This window comes from Prinia subflava, chromosome 8 (assembly GCF_021018805.1).
Source record: "Prinia subflava isolate CZ2003 ecotype Zambia chromosome 8, Cam_Psub_1.2, whole genome shotgun sequence".
Classification (NCBI taxonomy): Eukaryota; Metazoa; Chordata; class Aves; order Passeriformes; family Cisticolidae; genus Prinia; species Prinia subflava.
This window is the reverse complement of record NC_086254.1, coordinates 7,436,255-7,448,889: the sequence shown is the minus strand read 5'-3', so window position 1 is coordinate 7,448,889 and position 12,635 is coordinate 7,436,255. Positions and strand designations below refer to the sequence as shown.

Genomic DNA, 12,635 nt, shown 5'->3' with positions numbered 1-12,635 from the left:
TCATCTACCTTATTCTATGCAAAAAAGATGCAGTAAAATAACCTACATGTGAAAAAACACCCACAGATTTGATCCAATATGTATGTTACACTTTATTAACTGTTTCTGTACATCAGGACCCCAGACCAAAACCCACACATAATACAAAATTCATACCTCAGTATGCATATATCTTACAAAACTCCACTCTACATACAGAAACCTCCTAGATCATTATTCAGGCTCATTTTCTTGCCTTTTCACCCACTTTTACAGGTTTGCTTCCCATTTTTGAGAGCAGTAGTGGGCAATGAGTCCTCCTAAGGGCTGAGAACACCTTTGTTTCAGCAGAGCTGAAAGGAGAAGGGGGATGCATTCTCACCTTACATTGTTTAACACTCCCAGGTCTGTCCAAAATCTTCCTGTACCAAGGACATGGTACTGAAGGGCTGGGTGGGCAGTCAGCCACATTTAACATTTCAACTGCACAGACAGACTAAGGGTGTGTGCCAAGAGATCACTGATCCATTCCAAAAGCTGTTCTCTTAAGGGACACACAACTTCTCAAAGGAAAGCCAGGAATAAACAGGTAGGATCACCTGTTCTGTACAAGAGCTGCACAGCAGAGGCCTTTCCTGCTGGCTGACAGGAGGGGCCATCAATCCTCCTCCTTCTCGATGTAGGGCTTGGTGCTGACCCGGGCCATCTGCCGCGCCAGGTACCGGTCCCGTGCTGACATCACCGTCTCCTCGTTGCTCCTTTTGGCAAATTTGCTCAGGCCCTCGGGTGCTTTCTGTGCTTGCTCTTTCTCATCTTTCTGCCCTTCTTCTCCAGCTTTACACTTCTGCTCAGATATTCCAGAGCTGGAGCTTGCCTTCTCATCCATCTCTCTGTCCTTTCTCTTTCTCTCTTTTCCCAGATCACTCTCTCCATCTTTTTCTAAAGATGTAGGAGTACTTTCCCTCCTCTCTCTGTATTTCTTTTCATCACTGCCATATTTCTCTCTCCTCTCCTTTGCATGATCTTCCCTTTCTCTGTATTTCTCTCCTCTTTCCTTCTCTCTGTCATTATATCTGTCTTTATCATTTCTTGTTCTTTCTTTCTCTCGTTCCTTCTCTGAGCCCTTCTCCTCTCTCTCCTTTGCCCTCCTCCCTTCTCTACCATGTCCCTCCCTTTCTTTTCTTTCCTTCCCCCTTTGTTTATCATCTTGATCTTCCCTCCTTCTGTAGTGATCTCTGTTATTGTGATCCCCATGCCTATGTCTCTCTTCCCTTTCCCTCTGGTGATCCTTTTCATGGGTCCTGCTTCTCTCATAATCCTTTTCCCTGTACTGTTCATCACTTCCCCTTTTGCCTGGCCTGCTCTCTCCCCTCTGATGACTTGTTTGAGCTTTGGTTCGTGGCTCTTCCTCCACACTGGATGAGCTTGGTGACCTGGAATGCCTCTGGCTTTTGTGATGTTTAACCTCCTCTTCACTGCTCACAGAGCTCTCCCTCCTTTTTTTCTTTTTCAAATCCACTTTACCATGCTTGTGTCTCTTGTCATCATCACTACTATCAGTTCCTATGTCGGTATCAGCATCGGGATTATTTTCTTTCTTAGAGGGCTTCACTCTTTGTCTTTCCGACGGGCATTTGTTCCTTTCGTTGGGCTCATCCTGACTGTCAGGTTTTTCTTCCTTTATCCTACATTTTTTATGTTAGAAAAGAGAAGAAAAGAAAAACAACATAAAAAACCTGAAATCTTGGACTTTTCTATGAGCTGACTTCTGGTCACGATTTAGGCCAAAGACGCTGCTGAGAAGTCCAAGCAAATCTGTGGCTGAGGCTCCAGGAACTCAGCACATGAAGCATCCAAATCTGCCTCACTGCTGAATGTGAGCTGAGGAATTTATCTCAAAGATATACTGACTATAGTAAAGTATATGCAGCCTCCACCTAAGGAAAAAAAACACTGATTTGTGTTCCTGAGTAAGCCTGCTGGCAAGTTACAGCTTTTCTTGTGTGTTTTGTCCTCTATTCACATCAAATAATTATCCAGAGAAGAAGCAGGTTTTGTGTTTTGTTGAGAGAGAACATGGGTTTGTTTTATCCAGTATTTCTGAAGATCTCACTTGTAGCTAGACAGAAATTAGTAACTTTTAACAGCTCAAAAAAACATTTCAAATGCTCTTTACAAAGTACAAAACCACATCATCCTGAAGACTTCATGGAGGACTCTCTTTATTTCAGGCAGCTAGTAACTTCAGTGATCACTTTCTTCACTTAGGTTAAGAATTTACCTTCTAACAATCTCAGATCTACAAGATCTCTTGATATAAGCTGCATTTTCTTTGGGATAGCAAACACTTAACTACTGATATCCATACTTTGAACCTCTATCAAATGAGGTTTAACCTCGGTTAATTGTCTCAAATGATCTATTGCTGAATACAAGAAACATCCCCTTCATCACATTTATCCATGGGGCAGAATGTTACCATTTTAAACACCTAAATAATTCAGTCTCATCTCATTACTTTGCTTTGGAATGTTCACATATTCAGATTTCAAAATACTCCCACTGGATTTCCTATATATTTGATTCATTTCCTTTTACCACAGCATCAACACTCAATTTTTTATGCAACTGAATGTGGAGTAAGTACAAAGTGAAGAGACTCACATTCTTTACAGGAAATTCATAGCATATCCATTTCCTATGACTTACTGCCATGCTCACTATTTTACCTCCTGTCTTCCTCGTGATTTAAAATGTGCAACTTAATACAGATTGCTAAATATTATATAAACCAAATAAAATGTAGGTTAGAATAACATCAAGCAGGATTACAATCATAACTGTCCTCTTGATACTTTTCAGCCAGCATCCCTGTCGTGCTTATTTCATCTCTGTGTCACTGATGATCATTAGTTATTTACCAAATAATTCAGTTAATCAGCTGTATGAAACTACCAGTTTACCCTGCCACTGCATTAGTGCTCTTTGTCTAATCCTCAGTGAGTATGGAACCACAAACAGCCAGATGCTGGCTTTCAGACCTGAAACCCTGCTGGAATCACATCCTACCTGGCTTCACGGAAGCTGCATTTAGGCATCTCTTCTTCCCCCACACACTGGTTTAAAAGATGTCTGTAGAATCCACTGAGATCCCTCTGTTTGGTCACATCCAGGTATGCTGAGAGAAAGAAAGGGAGGTTGCATTTACTGTGCCACAAATACTCATCACACACAGCTCTTAACTGGTACACATCACCACAACTGCAATTTCCATCCTGGAGGTTTTCAAATGCAAAGCAGAAAAAGCTCTGCTGGCCTCACCTGCTTGGAGCAGGTGCCTGGAACAGGTGACCTTCAGGAAACATCACTGCACCCCAGGCTTACGAGTCCTCCTTCAATAACTGACCCTCCCTCAAAAATTAAAGTACCAACCTAAATAGAACTGACACACAAACAGAGGAGCTTCCTCTGTGCCATCTGTAACACGTGCAAAGGAAAGTAACAGACCAAGGTTGATCTGATTCAGGATCTGCTAATTTGGTCCTCTTTGATTTTAATTATCTCAAGCCTCACATAGAGACCACCAGATGAATGTACTGAAAATCATGTGCAAGGCCCTATTTTTTGGGGGGGTACAATTATTTAACTATGAATCTCACCCTCAAGAGCTGATTCTCTTCTTTCTCTCTCCTCCTCCTCAGCTCTTTCTTGCAGCTTCTTCTTATAGGCTGAAGTCACAAAAGCCTCTTTATGTGCAAACTCTCCTCCTTCCATTTCACGCTCTTTCTGAATTTTTCTTTCCATTCGTCTTTCTTGCTCCTTCTTTCTAATCTCAGCTGCTTTGAGGATATTGTGGATATATCTGGGCTGAGGTAGAAGGGAAAAAAGTTACCATGCTGAGAGGCAATTGTGGTGGCTGAGAAAACACAAATTGGGGTTGATGGAGATGTTGAATTAAGTTGGTAATGAGAAAAAATTGTCAGGAGCTACTCTAATGTGTTCTCTCTCTGACTGATAGCTATCCAAAATAAACTGCCACTCCTTTCAGACCCCTGGCAAAGCACATTGCCCAGTGCCAAGAGAGGCTGCTGTATTCAATCAAAACAGTCATCCCATCTTTGACTGGGAGGATTTTTACTCTAAATGAAAATAAATGGTTTGCTTGAATTTTCATCCCTCTGTCTTCCTAACTGTAACAGCCTTGCCATTCTTTTAAGAAGTGGGAGGCTCATTTCATCCCCAGAACCTGACAGGAGCCTCCAAATGAACTGGAATAAGTAACAATGAAGGTATCACTTGTCAGGATAATGCAGCAATGAAGTTTACAAGTTAACCAGTGATGGTTACAGACAGAGTTGGACAGACAAGATACATTCTCAGGTACTGACCCTTTTGTCATCATTTCCAGCTAACATTTTGGCACTGCTTTCCTTCTTCTTCTGCTGCATTTCATCATAAATACTGTCATATTCATATACTGTAGCATCTTCTTCTAAAGCCTTCTGAATCTCCAATTTAGTCTAAAACAAAAACAGGGAGGAGGAGAAGAAAAGATATCAAAATAATAATAATAACAAAATCTTTAGTATTTTCAAATATTTGATTGCTATATTGTAATTTAAACAGATCTATAGTATAACATTACCCATCAGAACATTGAGAATAAATTAAAAATAGTCCCTTACCTGTTTCATTGCTTGCTTTTTCAATGCTTCTTTTTGAAGACTTTCCCCAACAGTTGGCTGTAGGAAGGACACATTGCAGAAACAAAATTAATTATATTGACACAGATTCTTTTTCTACCATTCTAACAAACAACCATATAATAGTCCAATTACAGAAAACTCAGAAAATACTGAATTCTTCCTGCATGTCCATCAGAGATGTATCAGTCACAAGCAGAGATACTGAACATCACATAAAAAAAAGAAAAACTGTACTCATAGTTAAATACAAAATCTGCAAGGATTTGGTATTTATTTCAAGTCTAATTTGTATCATTAGTTGTGCATTTTCAAAAATAAGAACACAGCTAAACAGCATGTACTTCAAATGTTACTGTTTAATTTCTCAAGATTAACAAGCTAGAAAATATCAATACTAGTCTTTCCCAAGAAGAAACAGATCCCTACTGAAAATATTTTCTAATCATACTGTCCTTTACAAAAAAGCCTTGGATTTTATTTACTTTTTTTCCTTTTAATTAGCTTTGACCTAAACTACATATCTATCTTTTCTCAACCAATAGATAATAGTGTTTATTAAACAGATCCACTATAATAGCAGGACTTATATCCTTGTTTATGTAATTAAATATCTCTTAATCTTAAAAAGCAGAAATAGGAAGGAAAAATCCTTTTGCATTTTGGCGGCTTCCCAAGTTTTGCAACTTTGACTAATACATGCTCTGTGTCACATCTTAAAAAGGCAAAGAGATTCTGTAATTTTTTCTCAATAAAATTAAAAAATGAAAACCAAGTAGCAGGGAGCTTGGCAGCAGGAACGAAGATCTTCTGAAATCAAATAGAATTAGCACCATCTAAATTCAAACAGATCCCCTGAACATGAAGGCTTTTAAATTCATTTGATGTTTAAAATAAAATAATAATATGCTGTGACCCCTCTTTCTTATCCTATTAAAACTTTAACAGATGTGTCAACAAGGAAAAACACCAATTTTCTACAGGACAGACTGCAAACAGTGCAAATCTTTTTTCCCACTGGGTAATTTCAGAAACAGGGAAGCTGTGCAGGGGTGGAGTTTCATGATACGTGACTCTGTGCACTCTGTCTCTCTTCCCTCCTCAGAGGTGCCTGCTTGATTTGGCCCATGGGCAGTGCTGTGTGAGCAGACACTGCCCCTGTGCTGAGCACCCAGTTCCTCCTCGGCACTGGGAAAGACTAAAATCACAAATTCTCATCCATTTCTGTCCCTTTACCCGCCTGGAATTTTCACAAAGACCACAGGTCTGGTATCTTTGGGGCCTCTGTCACCCACCTGGATGGGACTAACGAACAGGTACAGACAGTGATCACCTCTAAAGGAGTTTTTTTCTGCTAGGGAAACCAGAAATAATAAAAGTACTGGCAAACTTCTCTGTGGCCTAATGCCAGAAAGGTAGTATCTAAGAGGAGTACCAAGTAATACCAAACTCAGCAAGAGAAGGTGCTAAGGTAACACTGTCATTGCTTGGAGAAGTACATACGGTATCATACAACAGAATCCACTGACCTCTTGATAATTTAGACCTTTGCTCTCCTCCCACAAACACAGGACTTTCATAAGCAATACTACAATCAAAACCCCCTGAAACACAGAACATTCAAACTATTCCTTCCTACCTCACTTAAAGCAAAGGACTCACAGACAAGGAAAAAGGGGAACTCAAAAGGGCACACATTCCCACTTTTTCTGGTGCTATAACTGCTAAATGTGGACTTAGATAAAATCCACCTCTGCTTTCAAAATGTTAAACTCTGTGGCTAATAAAGGGAAAACGTGATGTGCAATTTATGGAAGAAATGCCCTGCACTGACTGCAGCTGCTTTCTATCACCCAGGTGCAGACAACCAGGTGAGGAAGCAGCGCAGGCTGTGGGAAGCTGAGCCTGGCAGACACGAGCAATGCACGGAGCTGACTGTGGTATCAGGGAACACACCCTATCTGCTGCAGCTTGCTGATTATTTGGACTAGAACTGGATACAGTCTCTTATTTATTTATGTAGCTGGTTGGTTGACTGGGGGAAGTAGATAGTAGATTATTTTGTTTAAAACCTACAAGAATCCTGGCTTCATTCATGTCGTGTTTACCTCTGCTTCCAACACTTGAGAACTCTTAAGTTCTGAAGAACTGATGTCCAGAAATACTTTATAACACTGAACCTAATTTTATGACATACAACTTCTTTTGAAAAGGCTATAAATGAGTCAGTATAAACCACAAATAGCCATTTTAAATTAGCATAGAACACACATCAGCATTACATAGAAAACCTTAATTTCCTCCTGGTTCTTGGTCCTCTGTGAAACTCTTACACTGGTTTAACAGCAAGGTACCTCAACAGTGAAGAATCTCCCCTGTGCTATTCCAGAAAGCAGGGGCTCAGTGAAAAACAAAACAGATTCTGGAGCTACATTTACAGAATAAGCTCTATTCCACCAAAATATTTGAAACCCTGCTTAGAATGTATTCCCTGTCTGCCCACATGGAATAAATGCACTGATCTACAAAGATCAGGTAAACACTAAAGTAATATATAATCCTCATTATTGGACATAGGATGGTAAAGAAGTCCATCTGCCATTTCTGCAGACTGGCAGTAAGTTTATAGAAAACAAACACCTTCCCCAATGGTTTATGGTGGACAATTTCCTGTTGTGCTGTGAGCTCTGACAGATGAGAACTTCCCGTCCTTTTGTATTGTTTTACTTATCAACTGCCCATTTATTAAAGGCCCTGTAAGCTCAGCAATCTGTCTCATACTTTTTCTCTCTCTCTAGTCAAGCCATTCTTCTAAAGCACAAAGCTTATAGTCCAATATTTTCTGGAAGGAGAAAACTTTTTAACCCTATCCTGTGAAAGGACATGGAATCCATGCAAATCAAAGAACTCTGAGAAATGAGGCTCTCCAGTCTACCACTGCTACCAGCCCATGGAAAATAGCTTGTACACAACTGAAAGGTTTATTAAAAAAAAAAAAGCAATGAATTACCCAAATCTGCTAATATTTCTCAGGGTTCTCTCCATTTCTTAGCTCCTTCTCACTCTAAAATGGGCTACTTACACCCTCATGTATATGGATTTAGGAACGAATCCTTATGGCCCACCCTCACAGAGAACTGTACAATCCAAGTACAACCTGCACCTGAGACTCCAGTCTTCATGGAGCTAAAAAATAAAAATCACATCAGGCAACAGATTCCTCTCAATTCACACACAATATGAGTCATGGCTACTAGCAGAAGATCAAGAGAATGAACATGAAAAACAAGTCATGTACACAGAATTAGCTTTTCTCAGCACTCCATCCTAGTTTTCAGAAACCAGATCAAGAATTTCCTGAACTGGAGGATGCACCTGAACCATTGTTTGACACCAAGAGCATCCCTTAACTAATCCATTTCTGAATCCTTTTATATTTCTGGCCATGCCACAGTATCCTGTGGCAAGGAGTTCCACACTTTAACTACACAACTTCCTTTTGTTTAGATTAAACCAGTTACTTGGTAATTCCATAACACAACTTACTGCTCAAATAATGAGAAATGGCAACATCACCTTGCTTCTCTGAATTATTCTTGCTCTTACATACATCACCTTGAGCTACTCTTTTCCACTTCCTCCTTCTCAGAAAATTCTTTTCTAGGAGCCCCTTTACTCTACACAGTCTTACTTTACATGAGAACTGTTGCATAAACTCAGGTCAGCACCAGCATCGATTACCCAGCAAATCCTTTTAGTCAGACTCTTCCTTTGAAAAGTTGCAAAGGGCAGAGAAGGATCCATAAGCAAAACCAAAAATTGGAGCCTACAAAAGATAGACTTTGCTGCTTATTTTCAGCTTCTGCCTGCTTAAACACTTCATTTATCTTTTAGGTGGTCACTAAAAAACCCACCAAATCCAGCTGATACATTCACAGAACTGTTCACACTGGCTTCACAATTTCCCTCCTGAATTTAGCACCTACTGAGGTCTATGTACAGTTATTTTTTCCATCCTGTATTAACAAATCAGTTTTGAAAGACAGGTACAGTACAGGAATATACACTGGGTAATTCTGTGGCAATCACAAAACAGAAATTTTATCTGCTGCACCACAGAGATAATTTCAACTAAACTCCAAAGGTAAAAAGGAACAATGAACATCACACAGGCACCTTTTCCCAGTCAACACTGTATTTCCAGAGAATTTCCATCCCAGATGCTCTGTTTCTTGTGAACTAACAGACCATCTTCAGTGACTAAAAGCCATTAATGTACTTAACCACAAAGAAAGAAAATCCAAATTCCTTCAGCAAGGATAGAGGCAAAATCTGAGTGAAAAATGTATAGTAACGTTTTTAAAAACAGGGAGCAAAAGTTTGGTATCTAATACATAATCACAGACAAGTCAGGTGTGCTGATTTCCAAGCACAAACTTTATTAGAGTTCAGTTAAAAATACATAATCTCCAGACATTTGAGATGTAGTTCTGACTGATAAGGTAGCAGACAGGAAATGAAACCCCTCCCAAATGCTGCTCCTTATCTTGAAAAGCTCTGAAATCATTACTGAACTAATAAAGTAATTCTGATTTTTTTAAAAAAACAATCTTCTTTGATAAAGCAGTTATGAGATTATTACTTTTTGCTGGGTATGTACCATACTGATGAGCACAACAACTTTTAAGAGCTTTTATAACAGACTCTGACAGCAAATCTGTCAGCTTTTCTGCAAGGGAGGACACTTGAGCTGTTAAGCTAAAAGTTGGCAGAGAGCATCATATATTATTTTTACTAGAATTATTAGCATGCATTCCTCTGTTTCAATGTTTAGATATTAAGAGAAAACAAAGAAGTGAAAAAATACAAGGCAGCCCCCAGGAAGGTTCCCAGACATGCCACATAATATTTAATGACAACAGATTAAATGAGGTTTATTCCTGGGATCTGGAAAATGTGTGGTCAGATCCTTAATGCAGAGAAAGGCACCAAATCCCATCTAACAAGGGAAGTGCTCCATTACCATCTCCAGCAGTGGTATCTAAAGAAAAGTCTCTTTATAGCCCCAGTGGAGGGATGCACCTCTGAGGATCACAGCTAAGTGAGGAAAGAGATGGGATTTCAAACACATTCCTGCCCTGTTTCCTGTAAGCTGCACTGAGGCAATTTCATGTTGAGTGGACATCACTGAAAAGGTCCTCAGGCCTTTAATTTCCTGTAAAATGGGAGCTCAGACACCTTCAACAGCAACATTTTATAATGGAACCAGGAAGACACGGGCTGTGAATTGCTAAATTCAGGCTTTCTGTGACACAAAATTAACAACTGATAGTTCATTACGATAAAAATAGATTTTGAAAGTAAATATTTTGGTAAGTCAGAAACCGACCAAAATTATTTGATGCTTTATTAGCACTGTTTTCCTCGATCACACAAAAGAGCAAGCATGGAGTGAAGCTCTAGGGAGGAAAGAACAGATTTGTAGCTCAGGGTTCTGTGAGGGCCCCAGCCTGTTCCTGGACACTTCCCGTGCTTCCAGCAGCACATCCAGGTGGGATTTACACAGCACACAGTGCCCTCTGCTGGGGCAGGTACAGAGCGAGTATTTTGAACCTAATACTTTAAAAGAAATTAAAAATTAGAGATTATAGAAAATGGCATTCTCATGCAGTATCACACATCTTCTCTTGCTTTAGAACTTCTAGGTTGTACAGCTTTGCTTTTGTTCCCGGTATGAACATCATAAAATCAATTACATCAAATTTGGGTGGAATGAGCTAAAGGATAAAACACACATAACTACCACACTTTAAAGTTAGTATTTGAGTGAGAGTTGTTGATTACTACTGGTCTTCTTATTTGCAGGCATTCATCAGTGACAGCCAACAAATCTCTTTACAAGCTACAGTTAACTAGCAAATATTGTCACATGTGCTGAACTTCTGGAAGAGTTGACAGAAAGTAACAAAAAATCATCACTTCCATGTAATGTGTACTAAAGAAAATACAGATCATATTTCACACCCAAATCCAAAATGATGACACATATCCTAATGACACTGCCAAAACCTGATGCAGCCATTAAGGGTTGGACACAAATAAATTTGCACAATATGGGGCAAATTTCAGAAGAAAATTGTTGAACTGACCTCTTCATCTGACTCCTCTGCAAACACGGAGAGCTTCTTTGAAACAAGATTTTTCTGTGGCAACTTTTTGGGCATAATAAGCCCATATCTAGAGAAAAATTTTTAAAAAGTTAACTTTAGCATCACTTAAACATAGCATGTTCCAAACCAAAAATCTGCCATTTACCATTTGAGAAGTAAAAAGTCAGCATCAACATAATGTATGAAAATTATATGTGAGCAGCCTTTGCAGCAGAGCACACCTGCCAGCTTCTCACAGAGCTGCTGCTGTCTTTTGCCATGCAAAGTTTCTGGACGCAAAGATTGTCATAAATTAGGATACAAATCCTTCTTGTCCAGAGTTTTCCAAGTAATTTTCTTTTCTCTCTCAGAGAAGTTAAGAAATTACTGTTTAATCTGAAGGGATTTAGTCTTAGTCTATACCATGCACTATTCCAAGGCTACGTTTGCAGTGCTGTAATTTCATGTTTTGCTGGCAATGTAACCATGGATGCTATGGCAAAGGACAAGCTTTACAGTCAGATTATGTCGCACTGAGATTGATTAACCATACGCAACTCTTCTGCTGACAAAGTCCATTTCTGTGCTAAACCCACTTCCTTCTGGTGCTGGGCAACCTTTAAACCTGGGATTCCTTGCCCACCTGCCTTTCTCTGAGTCCATCACCGAGCCAATAGCCCGTCACAGCGCGTATGGCTGGACTGACAGGAGCAATTTTGAATCATTCTGGGGGTACCACACCATCCCTGTGACCCTGTTCGATTCCTGAGCCCTGAACCCGCCCTCAGCTCCGCCCGACCCGGCCACGGAGGCCGAGCAGGAGCCCCGGCAGCCGGGGCCGGTGCTCGAGGGTGGGAAACGTGAGGGGACATTGAGGGGATTTTCCTCCGTAAGAGTGAAAAACACTGCCGGGCAACACCGCCGCATCCTTAAGCGCCTGCCCGCTGTTTGAGTTCTGCTTGTGTTTAATAAACACAGTTTTATAGTCAGGCCAACACAGCGAGGCCGCGCGGCGGACACCGGGGACAATCGAGTCCCTGCGCAAGAGTTTTCCAGCGCTCGCCCCCGCCCTCAGCGCCGGCCCCAAGTTCCCCCCGGCCGCTGCCCCCGGCCCGGCGGGGCCCGCCCGCCCCGGCCCTGCCGGCACTCACTGCTTGCCCAGCGCCGCCATCTTGTCGGGCCGCCTGCCCCGCGCAGCCGCTGCCGTTCCGCGCCCGCAGATTCCTCACGGCCGAGCCCGCCCCACGCACTTTCCCCACCCGCCCCGGAGACCCCTGCGGGCCCGTACCGCGGGTCCGCTCCGGGAGGGAAGCGGAGAGCGGGCGGAGGGGGCTGGAGGCGGCGGGGGATTTTTTTTAACAGCTCGTTGTCATGGGGCGAAAGTGCTGATGAGGGAAGGGCGATGGCGGGCGCTCCCTGAGGGGAGCGGTGCGGGGAGCCCGGGGAGCCTCAGGGCAATGGCGGGAAAGGTCCCTGAGGGGGAAGAAACCCTGAGGGGAAAAAGCCCCCGAGAGGCTCCCGGGGCCGCCGGTGATCGCCGCTCGTCGGGCCGGGGCTGAGGAGCCACGCTCGTCCCCCCCAGCCATCACCGACCTGTCACTTGGTTCCCGTTAAAGACTGAAAAAGGAGTTTAATTTCCCAAAATGTTATTAAAAAAGTGATTCTGCCAAAAGGGACGTTATTGGAAAGATGAAATCTCACTGCAGACAGTGCAGTTGCTGTAATCTCAAGCTTTATCCCAATAAGAAAGCTTTTTGTGTTATATTAATAGCGTTGGGCTTTTCTGAAACATGTTCAGAAGAAC

The 12,635-nt window shown here is 41.6% G+C and overlaps 1 protein-coding gene across 1 annotated transcript; it reads right to left on the bottom strand.

The window, feature by feature from the left end:
• Nucleotides 1-67: 67 nt before the first annotated feature.
• On the bottom strand, nt 68-12,049 carry NSRP1 (nuclear speckle splicing regulatory protein 1). The gene is made up of 7 exons (XM_063402700.1): nt 11,983-12,049; nt 10,832-10,919; nt 4,665-4,721; nt 4,368-4,499; nt 3,639-3,846; nt 3,049-3,157; nt 68-1,664 (listed from the first exon to the last, which is right to left on the bottom strand). The coding sequence occupies exons 1-7, from the start codon at nt 12,000-12,002 to the stop codon at nt 638-640; spliced, it is 1,641 nt and encodes a 546-aa protein (XP_063258770.1). The 5' UTR covers nt 12,003-12,049; the 3' UTR covers nt 68-637.
• Nucleotides 12,050-12,635: the final 586 nt, after the last annotated feature.